Source organism: Strongylocentrotus purpuratus, unplaced genomic scaffold, assembly GCF_000002235.5.
Source record: "Strongylocentrotus purpuratus isolate Spur 01 unplaced genomic scaffold, Spur_5.0 spur5_scaffold_11, whole genome shotgun sequence".
Taxonomy (NCBI): domain Eukaryota; kingdom Metazoa; phylum Echinodermata; class Echinoidea; order Camarodonta; family Strongylocentrotidae; genus Strongylocentrotus; species Strongylocentrotus purpuratus.
The window spans coordinates 24,984,446-25,003,443 of record NW_022145596.1 but is presented as its reverse complement, the minus strand read 5'-3'; the positions used below and the strand labels follow the sequence as shown (position 1 = coordinate 25,003,443).

General features: G+C 39.4%; 1 protein-coding gene and 1 long non-coding RNA gene across 4 annotated transcripts; one reads left to right on the top strand and one right to left on the bottom strand.

The window, feature by feature from the left end:
* The first annotated feature begins 3,755 nt into the window (after window positions 1–3,755).
* On the top strand, window positions 3,756–18,276 carry LOC100892527. 2 transcript variants are annotated; one of them, XM_030980957.1, is made up of 4 exons: window positions 3,756–3,802; window positions 7,954–8,243; window positions 14,896–15,057; window positions 15,469–18,276. In XM_030980957.1, the coding sequence occupies exons 2-4, from the start codon at window positions 8,125–8,127 to the stop codon at window positions 18,053–18,055; spliced, it is 2,868 nt and encodes a 955-aa protein (XP_030836817.1). In that variant the 5' UTR covers window positions 3,756–3,802; window positions 7,954–8,124; the 3' UTR covers window positions 18,056–18,276. The 2 variants fall into 2 exon arrangements, with proteins under 2 accessions (XP_030836817.1, XP_030836818.1); XM_030980958.1 differs by lacking the exon at window positions 3,756–3,802 and adding an exon at window positions 6,125–6,351.
* Window positions 10,857–13,452, bottom strand: LOC115922306. Of its 2 annotated transcripts, XR_004063418.1 has the most exons (3): window positions 12,476–13,452; window positions 11,405–11,508; window positions 10,857–11,197 (listed from the first exon to the last, which is right to left on the bottom strand). It is a non-coding gene; the product is annotated as an uncharacterized LOC115922306 (long non-coding RNA). The 2 variants fall into 2 exon arrangements; XR_004063417.1 differs by lacking the exon at window positions 12,476–13,452 and having other exon boundaries at window positions 11,405–11,935.
* Window positions 18,277–18,998: the final 722 nt, after the last annotated feature.

The window sequence follows — 18,998 nt, the reverse complement described above, 5'->3', positions numbered from 1 at the left end:
CTGAGAAAAATTACTCATGCTTTAATCTCATCTCGCTTGGATTTTGGTAATGCTTGGTTTGGTTCGCCTCACATCCTACTTGCAAAATTACAAAAATTACAGAATGCTGCTGCTCGTGTCGTGACCCTTTCTAGTGTCGCCAAAGGGGAGGTGTGGGGTGCGACACCCCTCCACCTGTCAGGATATTGTCGGCAAAATTGCGCTGCCGTCGGGAAAAAGAGAAAAGGGGGAGGGGAAAAAAGAGAGGGAAAGGGAAAGAAAATAAAAAAGAAAAGGAAAAGAAAAGAAAGAAAGGAAAAGAAAGGAAAGAAAAGAGAAAGGAAAGAAAAGAGAAAGGAAAGAAAGAGGAAAAAAGAAAAAGAGGGAGAAGAGGAAAGAAAGGAAAAGAAAGAAAAGGAAGAAAAGGGGAAAAAAAAAGAAAAAAGAGAAAAGGGAAACAAAAGAAACGGGGAATGAGGAGAGGAGACTAGAGAGGGGGGAGGTAAGAGCCTGAGAGAGGAGGAGTGGGAGTAAAAGAAAGGAGTGGGGGGGGGGGGGTTGTGGGTGGAGTCGTCTCGTCAAGGAAGCTCGAAAGACATGGGAAAATATGTTGCTGTGTCGGGTCAGCTGTGTCAGTATTCTTGCACGATCCTCGTGTACTATATCAATGCAGAAGTTTGAAGTCGGTGAGATGTATATTGTCGGTCGGCCGACAAGTTTTTTTTCCCTACGAACTGTGACTTTTTATCCGCTGTGACGACTTCGAGAGTGACAACATGTACAATATTTGTATTTTCTCGAAGTTTCACTTTCCTGTAATATCAGCTAAAGAAATTAGAGGTCTAAAATTTTCGGGGAAACTAATTCAAACAAGGATTAAGAGTCAACAACGGTACGATGAATCGTCTTCCTTTCTCTATAATTATTTTGATGAAACGCCAAAGTTTCCGCGCTTCGCGCGGGTGGGGAAAACATCATTTAGACGAGTCGAGAACGGTACAACGAATCGTTTTTTTTCTCTAATAATTTGAGGAAACGTCTAAGCTTCCGCGATTCGCGCAGGGGGGGGGGGGGAAACTGAATTCAGATAAGGATTAAGAGTCGAGAACAGTACAACGAATCGTTTTAACTTTCTCTATTATTATTTTGATGAAACGCCAAAGTTTCCGAGCTTCGCGCGGGTGGGGAAATTTTTTTAGACGAGTCGAGAACGGTTCAACGAATCGTCTTCTTTCTCTCATAATTTAAGGAAACGTCAAAGCTACCGCGCTTCGCGCAAGAGGGGGAGGGGGAGGGGACTGAATTCAGATAAATAGAGCTTATTAATAAGAGTCGAAAACGGTGCAACGAATCGTCTTCTTTCTATAATAATTAAATCAAACGTCTAAGCTTTCGCGCTAAAGGGGGAAACTGAATTCAGACAATTAGGGCTTATTAAGAGTCGAATACGGTATAACGAATCTCTAATAATTGAATGAAACGTCAAAACTTCCGCGCTTTGCGCGGGAGCGGGAAATTTCATTCAGACAAGGATTAAGACTCGAGCACGGTTCAACGAATCGTCTGCTTTCTCTCATAATTTAAGGAAACGTCAAAGCTTCCGCGCTTCGCGCAAGAGGGGAAACTGAATTCAGATAAATAGAGCTTATTAACAAGAGTCGAAAACGGTGCAACGAATCGTCTTTTTCTATAATAATAAAATCAAATGTCTCAGCTTTTCGCGCTGCAACTGAATTCAGACAAGAATTAAGAGTCGAAAACAGTACAACAAATCGTCTGCTTTCTCTAATAATTTAAGGAAACGTCAAAGCTTCCGCGCTTCGCGCTTAAGGGGGAAATTGAATTCAGACAAAATAATAGGGCTTATTAAGAGTCGAAAACGGTATAACGAATCTCTAATAATTGAATGAAACGTCAAAACTTCCGCGCTTTGCGCGGGAGGGGGAAATTTCATTCAAACAAGGATAAAGACTCAAGCACGGTTCAACGAATCGTCTACTTTCTCTAATAATTTAATGAAACGTAAAAACTTCCGCGCTTCGCTTGGGAGGGGGGAAACTGAATTCAGATACTGATTTAGCGTCGAGAACAGTTGGCCGACACCGAATCGTCTGCTTTTTCTCATAATTTAATGATACGCCAAAGGGGTAGGGTGAGAAACTGAATTCAGACAAGGATTAAGAGTCGAGCACTTCATGTTCAACGAATCGTCTACTTTCTCTAATAATTTAATGAAACGCCATAACTTCCGCGCTTCGCGCGGGAGAGGGAGAACCGAATTCAGATAAAGATTAAGATGAATTCAGATAAGGATTAAGAGTCGAGAACAGTACACCGAATCGTCTGCTTTTTCTCATAATTTATGAAACGTCTAAAGCTTCTGCGCTTCGCGCGGGAGGGCCGGAGGGGGAGAAACTGAATTTAGACAAGGATTAAGAGTCGAGCACGGTTCAACGAATCGTCTACTTTCTAATAATTTAATGAAACGCCAAAACTTCCGCGCTTCGCGCGGGAGGGTCAGAACTGAATTCAGATAAGGATTAAGAGTCGAGAACAGAACACCGAATCGTCTGCTTTTTCTCATAATTTAATGAAACGTCAAAGCTTCCGCGCTTTGCGCGGGAGGGGGAGAAACTGAATTCAGACAAGGATTAACTTCGAATGTTTCCAAGCATTGAATTTTGATAACCTTTTCGAAGCAAAGTTTCAACTTTACAATAATGAAAATAAAGTTATTTTTTTAAATCAATTGGCGCAGATAGTCCTCGAAGGGTAGAAGGAGAGTACGTGGAGTGAATATATTAACATCAGACGGGGAGTCAGACAGGGTTGTGTTATGTCGCCGGACCTGTTCAATATCGGTATAGTGAAATCATTCTAAGAGAATTGGAGGATGAAAATGGGATACAAGTGGGTGGCCATTCAATCACAAATATCAGATATGCTGATGACACTGTTTTATTTTCTGAATCAGAGAGATCTCTAGAGACTCCTGAATGTAGTTGTAAAAGAGAGTGAGAGAATGGGACTAGAAATTAACTTTACCAAGACAAAGTGCCTGGTGGTCTCCAAGAAGAGCAGTCCAAAATGTAACTTGAAACTGAAAGAACAGATTATTAAACAAGTCTCCTCATTTAACTACCTCGGTAGCATGATCACCGAGGATGCCAGATGTGAGACAGAGAACAAAAGAAGGATAGCTCTCGCTAAGTCTGCATTTTCAAAGTTAGGCAAAATTCTGACAAATCGAACAATGAGTATGAGGACCAGAATAAGAGTATTGAATTGTTACATCTACCCAGTACTCATGTATGGTAGTGAAACATGGACTTTAGCCTCTGACACTAAAAAGCGTTTGGAAAGTTGCGAATTAAGAAGAATGATGAAAATCCCCTGGACTGCATGACAAAGTTAGTAATGAGGAAGTTCTTACACGAGCTGGAGTGCAAAGGAAAGTGATACGTGAGATGTTGATTAGGCAGTTGAAGTTCATGGGTAACATTACACGTAAAGAAGGCCTAGAGAATCTTGCTTTGACAGGGAAAATTGTGGGAAGAAGGAGTAGGGGAAGAAGGAGGATACTTCGGATGGACAGTCTGCAGAAATTGTTGGAAGGGTGAGAGGAGTGAAAGAACAGGGAGTGGTACTAATACAGAAGGCTAGGAGCCGAGGGTTGTGGAACAGCATGATCGCCAAAGTCAAACGATGTGGCACTTATAGAGATCGAGAGAGTCCTCAAAGATCAAGATTGAAGAGCGCCATCTTCATCTCAACAACGACGAACAACAACAACAAAATCTAGCGACAAGTGGTCTACAAGAAAGTAAGTAATAATTTAAAGTCTCTTGTCGGGAAAGTTGTAGCTAGCTCATCTAATCTTAGCTTAGTGGGCAAGTCGACCAACAGCGTCGGGATGTCATTGATCTTGTCATTTTGATTGTTTTACCATGGACCTACTACGAAACAATCCCCAGCCCAGACGGTAAAGACTAAGAATGCTAAGGGCGGTCAAACCCCACATACTGTTATTCGTGTATGGCTGCAGATGCAAGTCCATTGCCAGGGCCAGGCGCAGGCTGTGTCTATTTTATCTGTTTATCAGTGCCCACTAATGCGTCGCAGAGTTTATTTCGACGTCTTGGGAGAGGCTTTTTGATTTTACGGCTGTAATTAGCTACGAAAGCTTGGAGAAAGGTCACAAACAATTAGAGTAGGGTGTCTGATCGCGCACCCAATGTTGTGTGCTAAAACCCTTCCCATAGAGATTGTACGCTTCCCTATGTGGTCTACGTGCATTGCGCGACCATCCAAAATTGGTCAATGATTTTATGAAAAAATTTGAAATTCAAACCTTTATAACAAATGATCCTGAAGGTGAAACTCAATAAATGAGGTGTCATATGAAAGAGCAGGTTTTTCTCCATATTCCCCATAGGGGGCCACCCCCAGAATTCTAAAAATATCTTGGTCAAAACAGCGATTGAAATGTTGTTTGCATCCTAGCTCCAAAATTTGCCACTTTCCTGAGCTGCGCCCCCGCGGCTTAAGCAGGGCTAGACGTAAGGATAATATCCAGATGCTTTTTTTTTCGCTAGCCCCAAGGGATCATTTGTTATAACAGTTTGAAAATACCCTTCCCACATTTTTGGAATCGGCTAATTAGGGAGGCGTGAGCTCCGCTCAGTCCAAACCATGGTTACATCGTAACATGTGCGCTTATAGTGAATGAAAGTATGGGTGGCCGATTCTCGCCATAGAACCCGGAAGTGAATACACGTTGTAGTCAATGGCAATATCGCGGAGACCACCCATACTAGTCAATGGCACATATCGCGGAGACAGCGTGGCTCAAGCTTGCAAGTCGCGCATTGGCTGAGCAACTTGCGTACGATATGCATACGCTTGCATATCGCGCGATACAGCTGTTTGGCTAAATTTAGCAAAACAACATAACTCTGCGTGTACGTCTTTTTCGTCGATTCTGAGCAAAATGCTATGAATATTTCAGCATTTTGAAGGGGCTGTATCTTTTGATAGAAACATCGGCGAGACTTGAAATTTGAAATGTATTATTCTGATTACATTTTTAATTCAAATATCAAACAAAAATGGTGAAAAACGATCCCAAATTGAAAATTGAAAAATTGTTCAGACACCCTAATTAGAGTTCCATTAGTCTAGATCTATCTAGATCCTAGATCTATTGCTTTGCCTCAGATAGGCTAAAGTCTAACGTTAGGCCCTAAAGCGGATTAAAGGCAAAAAATAGAACGGCGCTAGTTCAGAAGTCTATCTTAGTTCTAGCCAAAATTTGACCTGTAACTCCGGCATGGAGATACCCTACTAAAACATACCCAAAAGGAAGTAAATATTCATCAAATGTCCAAATAAAGGTCTGATAAGGTCATGATTTAAAAGTCAATAGGCTATGTTTGTTACCTGTTTCGTGTCGATTTTCTTATCTTTTTCAGAGTAGGTCTATTTTTCCTAAAAACAAAGACACTTTCTCATGGCAAACTGCAGCACAATACAATTGCATACTGTACCGACGGTAGGGTGCGCGCGCGCGCGTGTTCACTTAGCGACTGTAAAATCAGATTATACCGCACCCCATGCATACGGTATGTAATTGTATTGTGCTGCAGTTTGCCGCGCCGTGAATCAAGAGCATATTATAAGTCTTTGTTTTTTAGGAAAAATACTCTGAAAAAGATAAGAAAAAGATTGCTGTCATTTTGTACTTTTAGATTTAAATTTGGTTATATTCATCATCATCATCATCAACTTCTACATGTATGGGAGTGACGTAATCTTGTAGATCTCCCGGTCGTCTTCCAACTATCAAGATATAAGTTCAATTGACAGTTTGCCACTTAAGCGGAGTGCAGAATGCGTGGAAGTCAGGTTACATTAAATTGTTTGGCAAGCCGGTGTTTTTCTAAACCAGTCTAAAAAATATCTATGGTTTGTGCTATAATGTGCAGTGACTAGAGATTCTTGCAGTTTATTCCATAGCTCGATAACACGTCTGACACTAAGCTTGCCGTGAGTATTAAAAAGTTTAAACGGATGTCCACGAGTGAATCGGTACTCTGGTCTCTTGAAAATATGTTCTGGACTGAGTCTGTCAATACCATGAAATATTTTATAACCCTGGATTATATCAGCCCTCTCACGTCGGTAGTGAAGTGAGAATAGATTTACTTTTGAAGCCTTTCAGAGTTTCAGGATAGGATAATAAACTCATACCTAGAATCATTGTTGTTGCTCTCCATTGCACAGCTTCAATCTTGTGGTCATCTGCCATGAAATGGGGATTCCATGAAACCGTACAATATTCAAGATGTGGGCGTACCAGGGTTTTGTACAGAGGTATGAAGATGTCCTGGTTGGTATTGACAAAAGTTCTTTTGATGATCCTCAACATCTGGTTTGCCTTTTGTATCATAGCTGTGATATGTTTCCAGGAAAGTCAGATCCTTGTCAACTAAAACCCCCAGATCTCTTTCTATATAATAATAATAATACACAATATTTATAAGGCGCTTAATACTGGTGTCTCTAAGCGCACCATATCAACATTCTCCAGACTCCAGAGGTCTACCTTCCATAACATTTGTCTGTTGAGGGTTGTTGTAACCTAGATGAAGGGTTTTACACTTTTGAGAGTTTAGAGAAAGTTGCCACTTAGACGACCAAGCAGATATGCTGTCTTAGTCACGTTGCAGTTGATGGCACGAAGTCTGACATTGGATAGGTGAATAAACTTTGGCATCATCTGCGTACAACTGAGTGCAGCTGCCTGGTTGGGACATCAGGTAAATCATTGACAAACATCACAAAAAGGGTTGGTCCGAGGACACTGCCTTGCGAGATATGGCACTAATGACGTCGGTCCACTCGGAATAACATCCATCAACTGATACTCTTTGAACCCTTTGTGACAAGAAATCTTGAATCATTAAAAAAAGTGGACCACTTATTCCTTAGGATGTTACCTTGTTTATAAGTCTAACATGTGGCACAGAGTCGAATGCCCGTTTAAAGGCCAAATACACAACATCAACAGGATTCCAATTGTCTAAGTAGCCGGTCCAATCTTCTAGCTGAGTAAGCAGTTCAGTGGAACATGACCTTCCAGGAATAAAACCATGTTGAGCGTCAGTAAAAAGTTTATACATGCTCATGGGACTTACAATAGTGTCTCGAAAAATAGACTCCATTATTTTAACTCCTACTGCCGTCAGACTGATGGGGCAGTAATTTTCTGGATCCTTTCTACTGCCTTTCTTGTGTTTAGCAGTAATATTGGCAGATTTCCAGTTTAGGGGTAGCACAGATTCAGTGAGCAAAATTAAAACCAACCTCACCTTAGGCCTGATATCAAAATTTCCAATGATCTAATGCTCACAACTCCTATTGAAGGAAATCTCACAGGGTATATGTGTATAAGTTGTCCAATGTTTATGTACAAATGTATGTTGATTAACTTATTCATAAAACAAGTGAATTGCCAAGGGACAATTGACAGCTATGTCAAATGACCAATATAAAAATAGGGTCTAATTTTTATCTAACAGATCTTAATCTAACTAGCCTTAGACATTGAGTTAACTTTCAGGTAACAATTATGTTCAAAAATCATTTCATTATGTTGAAATATGTTTATAAGGACATACTTTCGGCCAAGAAATTCTGTAGACTAAAATCTTGATTGAAAGAGCGGTTGGAGACCAATGCAACAGACCCTGAAAATCAAATGAATCGCAATGTGTACATGGCATGGTGCAGCGTTATACTAGTGAAGAGATTCAAGAGAGAAAGCTGATGCTCTATGAACCGGAGCAAAAAGATTGCTGTGTCCCCATGACATGGCCAAATGTTGAGATTATGTGTGTCTGTACTATAAAAGTGTTACCATGCAATCTGATTATTCCCTATATCACTAAATTTCATTTTATTCTCCCTGTCCAGTCTGCATGCGGTTAGACCGACTTCAAGATCGGACATGATGAACATTGCTTAAGATCCCTGATACTAGTACTACGTTCTAACTCTGGGATTCACCCTACCTACATGTAGTACTTGTGGTCCATCGCACTCGGATCAGCTGTCCCTCCATGAATCTGAATATAATGTGACAAGATGGCTGCTGGAAAGCATCTTATCCTCGCCACCATCGTTGAAGTTCTTCCTGGTCAGTTGACCTATCCAGCATGTGTCACCTGTTACACAAAACTTCATCGTCTCGGCAGTTCAGATCAGTAAGTAAAGCTCTTTTCTTTACTCTCTATATTGTGTATTTTATTGCTGTTTCATGTCTTTGGGCACTTTTAGAAACCTGGGGGATGTTTCACAAAGATCCTAAGTTGAATATATCTCTAAGCTGGACTTAACAATTATGAAAAGCCGTTACCATCTTTGAAAATATTTTGTAAAAGTTATTTTAAAAAGCATAAAATGTTAATTCAAATCATTCATATTTTTTATTATCAAGGAGATTTCATGTTCTGGATGTGGAATTTATGAAAAGTCTAAAATACTTTGCTTTTGAATATATTTCATTTCAAGGCTCAGTACAAATGGCTCTCCATAATATTTAAGTCCAACTTAGAGTTAAGTTCGACTTATGATCTTTGTGAAACACCCCCCAGCGCTAATAATAATAACCATCTCGTGCAGTAGACAACCCATGACTGAACATATTCAAGACAAAAGTCAAGAAACTTGGGGCATGCAGAAAAGAGCTCAGTGAAGTCTAGAACTCAATTTTCTTCATCAACTGCCTTTCACATAGAATGTAATGTTAAAGACCCTATCTAATGAATATACAACTTTGTCAATGAAAAGATGAATAAGTGTAGAATAGAAATATAAGGGAATGACACATATTATCCTTTTCAATATTCATTGCACAAAAGCAAATTAACACCTCATTTTCTGCAGCCCTCCAAATTACGGCTCTCCTATTTAGCTGAGGTGATGAGCCATGTAATACAAAGTTTTGGGAAATATTGAAAATTGGGTGGATAGTGATTCTTTACAATATTGATATATTTGGATGCCCCTGTGGATGTATTATAAGCACAAGAAATTTTAGCCCTTAAAACCCTACTGCTTTCGAGAAAAATTGAATATAACAATTTACCGGTGCTCCCGGTAAATTTTGATAAATTTCAAATAGCGCCCACGGCCGTACAATGGTAGCTGCGACCATGAAAATCTCAGAATATTTAGTTGAGATATATAATTTCCAAACGGGAAGAGCTAATCGGTCGATTTTAGTCAAGACACATTTTTTTTGTTGGTTAATTAATATCTTGACCTTGAGAGGGAGCTATTCATTATAAAGAGTTAATTATTTACAATTTCATAACTTTAGACTCGATTTCAACCGCAACAACGATCACTGAATATGGTAGGATCGCATATGCTTCCAATATGTTAATTTGAACCAAATTCATGACCCCATACCAAAATTTTGTAATACCTTTAAGGCAAAGTCATTGGGTGGTATTCTCGAAAGCGGCCTAAGTTAAACCTGGCCTAAGTTAAACCGTGGTTTAGTTAGGCCAGGCTTAACTTAGGCCGCTGACCTAAGTCATTTTCATTTCTCGAAAGGTGGCCTAACTGATCCATGGTTTAAACCTGGCCTAACTTAGTCCATGGATTATTCACCATGGTTACGGTTTCTGCACATGCTCAGTACCGAAGCTGCGACGTCACAATGCACTAGGACAAAGGGCTAAGACAATGGATGCGCGCAGTGTGGAGAGGATGCATCACCTCGACAACTTGAGCAATATGACGTCACAATGCACTAAGACAATGGGCTAAGACAATGGATGCGCGGCTGCGCGCAGTGTGGAGAGGATGCATCACCTCGACAACTTGAGCAATATGACGTCCAGGACGGCGGAGCGACTTCCAAAGCGGGGGGCAGCACCAACAAAAAGGGCACTTGCTGGAATTGTATCATTGTTAAAAGAGAAATTATCAGAGGTGAAAAGGGTCACATATCGCACCTGAAAAGGGGCATTGAACATATTTTAAAAGGGGCACTTATGAGAATGAAAAAGAGGCACTTATAATAAAGGAAATGTGCATTTGTTGAAAGAAAAGGGGCACCGATAATTTTGTTAATAGGGGCACCTCTCAGATTTAAATAGGGCAATTATCAAAGGTGAAGGGGCACTTCTCAAAAGTGAAAAGGGGCACTTATTGCAAAGGAAATGGAAACTTGTCAAAGGAAAAGGGGCCCGTGTCAAAATTAAAGGAGCACTTATCAGAGGTGAAAAGGGGAAGGGGCACTTTACCTATGGAAAAAGGGGCACTTCTTACAAAGTTAAAAGGGAACTTTCCTATATAAAAAGGGGCATTTGAAAAAGGGGGCACTGTACCCCCCCCCCCCCCCCAACTCTTTCTTCCTATCTCCATCTCTCTCTCTCTCACACACATATACTATCTCACATCATTGTTTATTTCTCTCACCATTAAATTGTTCTTTCTCATTTGGTTCCCTTTCTCTTTTACTCTATCTCTCTCTCTCGCTCGCTCTCTGTTCTCTCACTGCTCTATTTCAAGACTTTTTCCATGTATAATTCGATGAACCCAACAGTATGCACACTTACAATCAAAAGATATGAAAGGAATATTGTATATAACATATCAACAATTATGTTCAATTTATTTATTTTTCTTAAAACAGAAAAGATTGTAATTCACGATGAATACGATTATAAAATTGAAGGTCAAATATTAAGCTCCAATAGCCTCATAATCTGCTACTTAAAATTATTAGAATTAAATGTTATGTATTCGTTACACTAATTTCTCCCATTTTTTTAAAACAAAGCTTAGTCTACTTTTGAGCCGTGTTTCTTTTGCAGGGAATCTGTTATATCATGACTTGCACTATATTATAAAACTCGTTATAAAACATGATTTCTTAAATGATTCAAAATCACAATTTTTCCAGTGAAACAATGAACATCTGATGTACATAAAAACATCCTTATGAGTGATGGTTGCTTTGTGGTTCACACACACAACAAGGACATATCAGGCTTTTTATCAATGGTTGCTTGTTTGTTACCATAGCTTCATGTTATGAGGATTATAATACACAGGTTTGATCCCCATGCAGTCACAGTTACAGCAGATGGAGTCTGGTTCATTGAAGAGGCTAAGTAGAACTTCATAGTCCTTGCAAGTATGTCTGTTGAATGAAAAGAGAAAAGAATGAAAGGAAGCACATTGAAACCTATTTCTGTTAAACATTAAAAAGGTCTTGCATGTACATTGTGGTAAAAGTGGAGTGCATATTAATCAATTACATGAAAGTATTGATGGAAAAATGTGAATGAACAAATGCCATCCTTGAAGTACCTGGGCATACAAACAACAACTTATTCGTACAGCCTACCTGTCAGAAATTCAGCAGCTCAGTAGTTCTCCTTCCTCTCTCTGAATTTGTCTCAGTTATCAGGGAATTTGCCTTCATTTATTTTACTGAAGAAAAACATCATCCTGAAACAAAAATAAAAAGGTTTAGACCTCATTAAAATATCAAAGATCTACTCCATTGATAATTGGTCTTAGATATAGTGTCAAAAATATTCTAACTTTAAAAAAAAAACTTAAGGCGCCTTTCATGTAGGCAGTGACTAGGCACCCCCTCCCCACTCAGTTACTAGTAATCATTGATTTACAGAATGACTACCGGTATCTCTTTTAAAGTCAAGAACAAACATACACATTCTTGCAGTACTATCTCATAAATGTGCTTGCACCAAGTTGTACTTGCCATGTCATGGCCTAAGAAAGCCCTAAGTAGTTAAAGTCTATAGCGAAGTTAGTCCCTTTCCTGAAATCAAGTCTACATCTTACTTAGATAACGAGCCGACAGTTGGCCTAACCTAGATGTAAACGCAGCCTGGAATGGAGATTTTACAAGGCCCTATTCGTTAGAGCCCAACTTTTTCCATTTCAGTTCAATCTAACATTAAACCAAAGATTGTCTTTGTTTATGTTATCTCCCAAAATGAGCTTCGTGAAAGGGGAAAAAGTAAAAATAAAATTTACTGCACTGTACTGTAGTCTGTAGGTCTCTAAGTCTTATTTGTTCCAGAATTGTTAGTGGTAGGTTTGAATTTTCTTCTGACCCAAATTTGAAAGTAGTTATTCAACTGTTGATTATTTGTGTCTTATTTTCAGATAGTTTCGCCCAAAAGTCTAGGCCAAGCTGTCACTGCATGTCAGGAATGACTGGTAGCCATGGCAATCGAGCTGAAATATTAGCTCGTGCCCATGTAAAATGAATAAAAGTTTGAGTGTAGGTTGCACCTACATTTATCAGACAAAACAATTTTAAATCACTTCATAATGTACCTGTAGACACATCTGCAGATTCATAAATTCAGCAGATCTTTTTAATACAAATTGTATAAACATGATTTAGTTTACAAAATTTAGGCGTAATTACAGCTTTACTCACCAGCAGACTTTCCAAGAAAATGGAGTATCTATTTTTTCCTGTTCAGGAAATAACTGGTGTTGGGCCAACTGGCTTGGAGATGCCTATGTGGGTGCAATCAATAGCACCGACCATATTAACGCCAGGGAAATGGCAGTAATTATACAATTCATGTTGGGTCTGCACTCTGCAGGACTGCCTCTCTTGCTGAAGGAATTGTGATGTATTGCTCCCATCTCCTGGCAATGGCTATTGAGATGGACTTCACAAGGCTGGACACCATAGCTTGGGAGAGGCCTTTTTTCTCCATCCCCATGCCATGCATCAATTGAAAAGAACCTGAAATAGCAGAAAATCAAGATGAAAAAATATGTTGATATTTGATAAGAAATTACAATTTCTCTGTAGACGTCTAGTTTACTAACAAGTATTATAAGCCTAAACTACTGTAACATTATCAGCAAATGTAGACCTAGATCTATGTCAAAAAAAGGAAGCTTCTGTCCATTTCCTTTCAATTTCTATTAGACCTGTCTAGACTAGACTCTTATTGATGAAATTTAGATATAGGTCTAGTAATATTGTTTTAAAAAAATGATTTTCTTGGGGGGGGGTGGTTCTGAAAATCATCATCGTCCTGTAGAAAATTATTGCACCAACAGCCACAACTACTAGCACTGCAGCTCAGGCAGAGGTGATACCAGACCGAAATTTCTGTCTCTTCGTTCGTTAGCCTCTGATTTGGGTAGGGTCGGCTCCTGAAAGAGAGGAGCCGATGTTATGTTTAAAAACAGGTTCATTGAAACTAACATGCAATTGAAATTAACATGCCACTTAGAAATGCACTGCAGCTGTTAAGGCACAGTTCATTGTTATTCATATTAGATGCATACACACAATGAATGTATGCAAGGTCCTCTGTTCACTACATTATACATGTAAAAGCACATGGATATTGAGTCTGGATTAAACTACCAAAGCAACCACACGTGTTTCTGAAGGCTCCATTTTGTTTGTCTCTATACTTGCATTAATTTAGCTTAATAGTTATTACTTTCCAACCCACAACACAACAGCCGACACTACCCAAATCAGAGGCTAACGAACGAAAGAGACTGTATGCTAGTCCACTTTTAGGCAACAGCGTCTCAAAAATCCACCATAAAAGTAGTTTCTACGTCTAGCAATGATAGTTTTAAGGTGGTGTTAAGGTGGTATATGCGTACGAAAGTACAATAGTGCCAAGAAAAAAATTACCCGGTAAGAAATTGCTCAATCTCAGGAAATGAAAATGTTAACCGACAATTATTTGCACGTATGGGACTGGTCTGCGAACACCATGAAACTTTACCAAGTTTCCCCAAAATGTATTCAGTTAAAAGCATTTTAGATTATCACCAGTACAGCAACATGAAAGTAACAAAAATACTTTATTAGCTGGTGTAACTTTCATGAGCGCTTATCCATACAAAAGAGTGTAAATTGTTATCAAATATAGAAATTCAAATGCAAAACTTACCGTTCACTCTCCGCGGACAGTCGATTTAACTAAAAAGTGACGTCACGCGAAGTTAGGCCGAACTATGACGTATTTAAACCTGCCCTCTGAGCGGCCTAAAGTTAGGCCGAACTATGACGTATTTAAGCCTGGCTTATCTTTAGACCACCTTCGAGAATAGCAAAAAAGATAGTCCATGGTTTAAACCAGGTTTAGGCCACTGATTTAACTTAGGCCGCTTTCGAGAATACCACCCATTGTGAATACTAAACATAAGATGATGTTATCAAGACTATATACAGTTTTTAGGTCGGCAATCTCCAATTTTCAAACCTTTTGATTTCGAGTTTAAAGAGAGATGTTACTCCTCTGACAGACACTAAAATAGCAAATGATTAATATTATTGTAATCTATGGCTTATCAGCTTTCCGTTGATATATTAATCTATTTCATTTTTTTTTTACCTCTGACACAATCTTCAATTGTTGCAGAGGGGCAAAATACTGAAAATAGGTTTTGCATAATTAATTTTAAACCCTCTTCAAACTGATGAATGATCAATTTTATTTAAAGACATCGATCTGTATCATGACCCAGTAAGAAGAAATTCCAACCATAAGAGGAGACAAATCAATCCTACTTTTTTAAGGCATTCTCATTGGTATAAAGTCAAGATAAGAAAATATAAAGAACCCTTCATGATGAGTGGGTACTTTATTACTTCTATACAGGAATATACAAGAAATAAGAGTGGGTGGGAAATCATGATTCCAATCAAAGATCGTCAATACTACTGGGCCAGAAGGGATTAGACCACACAGCAAGGTCACTGACAGGTGGTTATCGCATTAACTCAGCTCTCAACTAACATAAGAAATAGAGGATCATGGGGGACCGACAGGCATCGATATTACCTAGCTGTTATGTTATTCTCTCTTACAGGTTCCAGTGCCAAAGATGTGGGAAGGTGTATGAGGCCAAACAAGTCCACCAGCGCTATCGACTGGCCATTAAAGTGATGAACCAGTCCGTGTGCAGAGAGGTTACAGTGTTTGGATCATGCCTGGATCCTTTGTTCGGGATCGATGCTACAACATTCTCAAGGTAAAACCAACTGAAATGTCATAGGCTTGTATTCACAATGGCAAACTAAGTTAACCCTAAGTTAAGTTTAAAGGTATAGACCGGTTTTGGAAACGCCCCCCTCTAAAAAAATAAAATGGAAGCTCTTATTACCAATCATGTGAAAGAATATGTTTTGACTAAAACGTGATGATACAAATTTTGCCGGGAAATGGCCTATTATTGATATATTTAATCGCCTATTTTTCTTCTTTTCATCGGCTATTATCAGCTTTTTCTCCTCTGTACCATTCATAGTGACTGTTTCATCAGATGCATCCGATGTAAATCAGGCCAGTTTGAAAGGGGTATTAGTATGTATACAATGGTGAAGATAGTAATCTTGAAAGTTAAGCCAGAATTTTTTCATTATTTTGTTCTGTTTTTTTCCAGGTACACACAGCATGCAGTACACCATCAGACGGGCTGCAATGAGTTGGAACTTCTTCATGCCTCGGTTACAAAAACACTAGTAGGGCATCCCTTCTACTTTGGATTTAAGGCATCAGCCAACTTCTCTGTTCAGAGTAATGATTACACTGATTCATATGCATCTTTAGCAAATATTGTGGCTAGGGATCATGAAAATTTGGTTGCAGTGCAAATGACCTCCCCATTTCAGAAATGGAACTTTCCAACTATAGTACAGTACTTATCTAATATCATGTCCAATCGGAATAGCCAACTTGTTGAGAAGGGAGGGTATGTGCAATGCTGTAGTAAAGATGAGTGTGATATATGCCCTTTAATAGCTGTCCCTCAAAACAAGAATGAAGGGTTGAAATCTGTGAATGTCCAAGAAACAATTGACGACTCTGAAAAGAGAGAGGTAAATATGCCAGAAGGTATAGATTTGACTTATTTGACTTGCTCAAAAAAAGATGCAACACGTGATGAAGGTTCCCGAGAAACCTCTCTCTTAGGAGAGACATTTTTGAGCTGTAGTTTGCCTAGTTTTAGGCTAAGCTGTGATAAGAATTTGTCCGCAATAAACGGAGCCATCTGTAGTAGACTGTCCAACGGTTCTGATCATCCAAGGTATTCAAATCATAGTGATAGCAGTGGCACCAAACATTATGTAGAATCTGTGCATTGTGAAATGCACAAAGAGTCATGTAATCTGCCAATATGCACCATTGATAGCAACGTCGGCCATCAAGGAACTAGCATGCACAACGTACATGAATCAAAATCAGTCAAAGAATGTATTCCAAATGCTGCAAAAGATTGTGCAAATTTGTGTATCAAAGACGACCTACTAGTAGAAGGTTGTAGGAAGAGCAATCAGAAGCCAGGTAGTCGTGTGACCATTGTGAATAATGCTAAGGATGAATGTGCCATGAATAAACCTGAAGATAGTAGGCGGATGGAGAATATTGCTGTCGACACCTGTGGTATCGATGGTAGAAGCAGGGATGCAGGCATGACCATTGATTCAAGGAACAAGGGTCTTGAACAGGATGCAGTGGGCACCAATGATTCATCGATGGTTCAAGAATGCGAGCAGTACATGAACAAATGGTTGGAGGAGAACAGCTTTGATGGGTGGTCCTACCATGAACCCATTCAACATCTTGGTAAAACTCACAGAAGATCACCTTGCCTGGACAACAAGGCTGTCAACGTTGTCCCCTCTTGCAATGAAGAAGACAGAGAGGGTGATGAAGCCAACAGAACCTCTCAGCCAGACTTCTCTCGTGAAAGTACGTGTTATGAATTTCCTGAGGATCTACCCTTCTCAGAAGACCTGAATCAGTTCCTGCATGACGTAGAAGAGGAACATGCACAGTCGAAGGATAGGGAAGTCGGCAGGAGGAGACATCCAGCTCTAAAAGATAATACATGTATTAGCACCATTGGCAGTGATAAGGAGATAACAACAGTCTCAAAGTGTGAAAGGTCAAGTGCACCTAATGGTGAAACAGGAAGCACAGAAGAGAATTTCAGTTGTGCCAAGTTTTCCTATCACAGTGAAAGGACAGAGAGTGGAATAAACTCTAGCATGTGTAATACAGCTGGAACAAGTAGCTTGGTTAAAGGAGATACTGAAACTGACATGTGCTATGCAAAAGAAAGAAAGTGTAAAGAAAGTCCAGTGTGTGACACCCAGTGCAATACAGCGCAAGAAGAAGGAAAGGAACTTAAAAAGACACAGTTGATTAGGGATAAACTTGAAGATGTGAACAACAGAGGCAGGAAATGTGTGGATGAAAATGTGTGTGATGATGGCAGGGTCCTTTCAAAGACCTCCTTGCAAAATGAGAAAAGGTCATGTAACGGTTCCACTGTTAGAGAGATGGAATTAGACTCTGCCTGGAGTGAAGACTGCAGCCAAAGTCCGCTCCTCTTTTCCCAATCACAATCCCCCATCTTACCGGCAATGCCATCAAGACACCTCACATCTCAAAGGTATAGATCTCAAAATGGAGACAGATTATCTACGCCTGATATTGACAACTCACTGCCCGTCCAACACAGAGCAACTCCTCAATTGAGACTAGACTTCAATCTGAGCGGACAGAAACTGACCGTGAACAAGCCAAATGACCGAAACATCCAGGGGGAGAATTTCTGTGGAGATCTACAAAGTCCAGATCAAGGAACTCCATGTCTCTTCTCCCAAGCACAAGACGATCCAGTGATCCCTTCTCAGCACTCTTCAATCCCAGTCATCAGAAACTCCAGGCGAGCATTTCACAGCAGACAAAGAACAACTCCCCTTCGACAGCTGTTCATGCAGAGAGCCAGCTCCTGGAAAATGTCCAGCACACCCATGACAAGCAAGAAGAAAACCATTTTAGAAAGGTCATTCGAAAGCCCATTGTCATGTGCTACTCCAAGCCTTTTCTCATCAGAAAATAGTCCTGACGTTGGAGGTACATCATCTAATCTTGGTCAAGTGAATCGGTCAAAAGAGTATTCCCAGAGGGAAGCATCCATTATATCCAATAGTTTTGAATGCACACCAGACCTTTTTTAGAAGCTAAAATCTAAGTGAAATTTGATTACCCATTACCTCACCTAAAATAATACACAATGAGAGATTTAGCTCTCAAAAGCTCTAAAATAGCTCTGGTAAGAAATTGTACATTAAAGTCACTGTGATAAAATCTTGTTTGTTTATAGCAAAATCCCAAAAGTTATTTTCACACAGATGAACCTGTAAAAAAAAAAGGGGGGGGGGGTGTCAGGGAATAGGGTTATCATGGTACATGTACTTTTGAATTGGAAATTCAGACTGGTGAATCTTTCTCATTAATTGTGAGTTGTGACTCTTTCTCAGTTGAGTATTTCTTGTTCATGCATGTTCTTTCAAAAATCTTTTGAGTTTTCATTTTTGTCTAATCCGATTTGTCCATGTTATCATGTAGGCCCAGTAGGTAGTAGGCTGGTATTAAAGGGGAAGTCCACCCTAATTTCAAGTTGGTTTTAATAAAGGCAGAAAAATGAGAGGAAAAAAAATCAGCGAAAGTTTGAGCAATATTTGGAAAACTAATGTCTGATTTGGAATAGGAAAGTTATGAATATTTGAAATTGTCTTTAGTAGAACACAAGTCGGCATATACATATATATAAAGTTTTTTCAACGCAGGGCAAAATGGGAGGGGTTCTCGCAAGACACATCACAGAGCTGCCAATTTGCTTTGGTTGATCACACCTTTAAAAATTCATTACTCTATTATTTGTAAGCATGTTTTGCTAAAACTTTTGCTGACCTGTTTCTTTCATTTGTCTGCTTCTTTTAAAAACAATTCAGTATCAGGTATTAAGGGTGGACTTCCCCTTTAAGGACAATATTTTGAATGATATCTTAAATATTTGGGATGATATTTGGAATGATATTAAGGAAAGACAGTAAACCCCAATATAATCATCATCAACATTCATTTTACTAGTAACTTGTAATTTCTGAAGTTTGTTCA

Coding starts and splice junctions, on each gene's coding strand:
- LOC100892527 (XM_030980957.1), top strand. CDS start 8,125: ATGGCTGCTGGAAAGCATCTTATCCTCGCCACCATCGTTGAAGTTCTT. Junction 8,244..14,895: donor CGTCTCGGCAGTTCAGATCA/GTAAGTAAAGCT, acceptor TCTCTCTTACAG/GTTCCAGTGCCAAAGATGTG. Junction 15,058..15,468: donor GATGCTACAACATTCTCAAG/GTAAAACCAACT, acceptor GTTTTTTTCCAG/GTACACACAGCATGCAGTAC.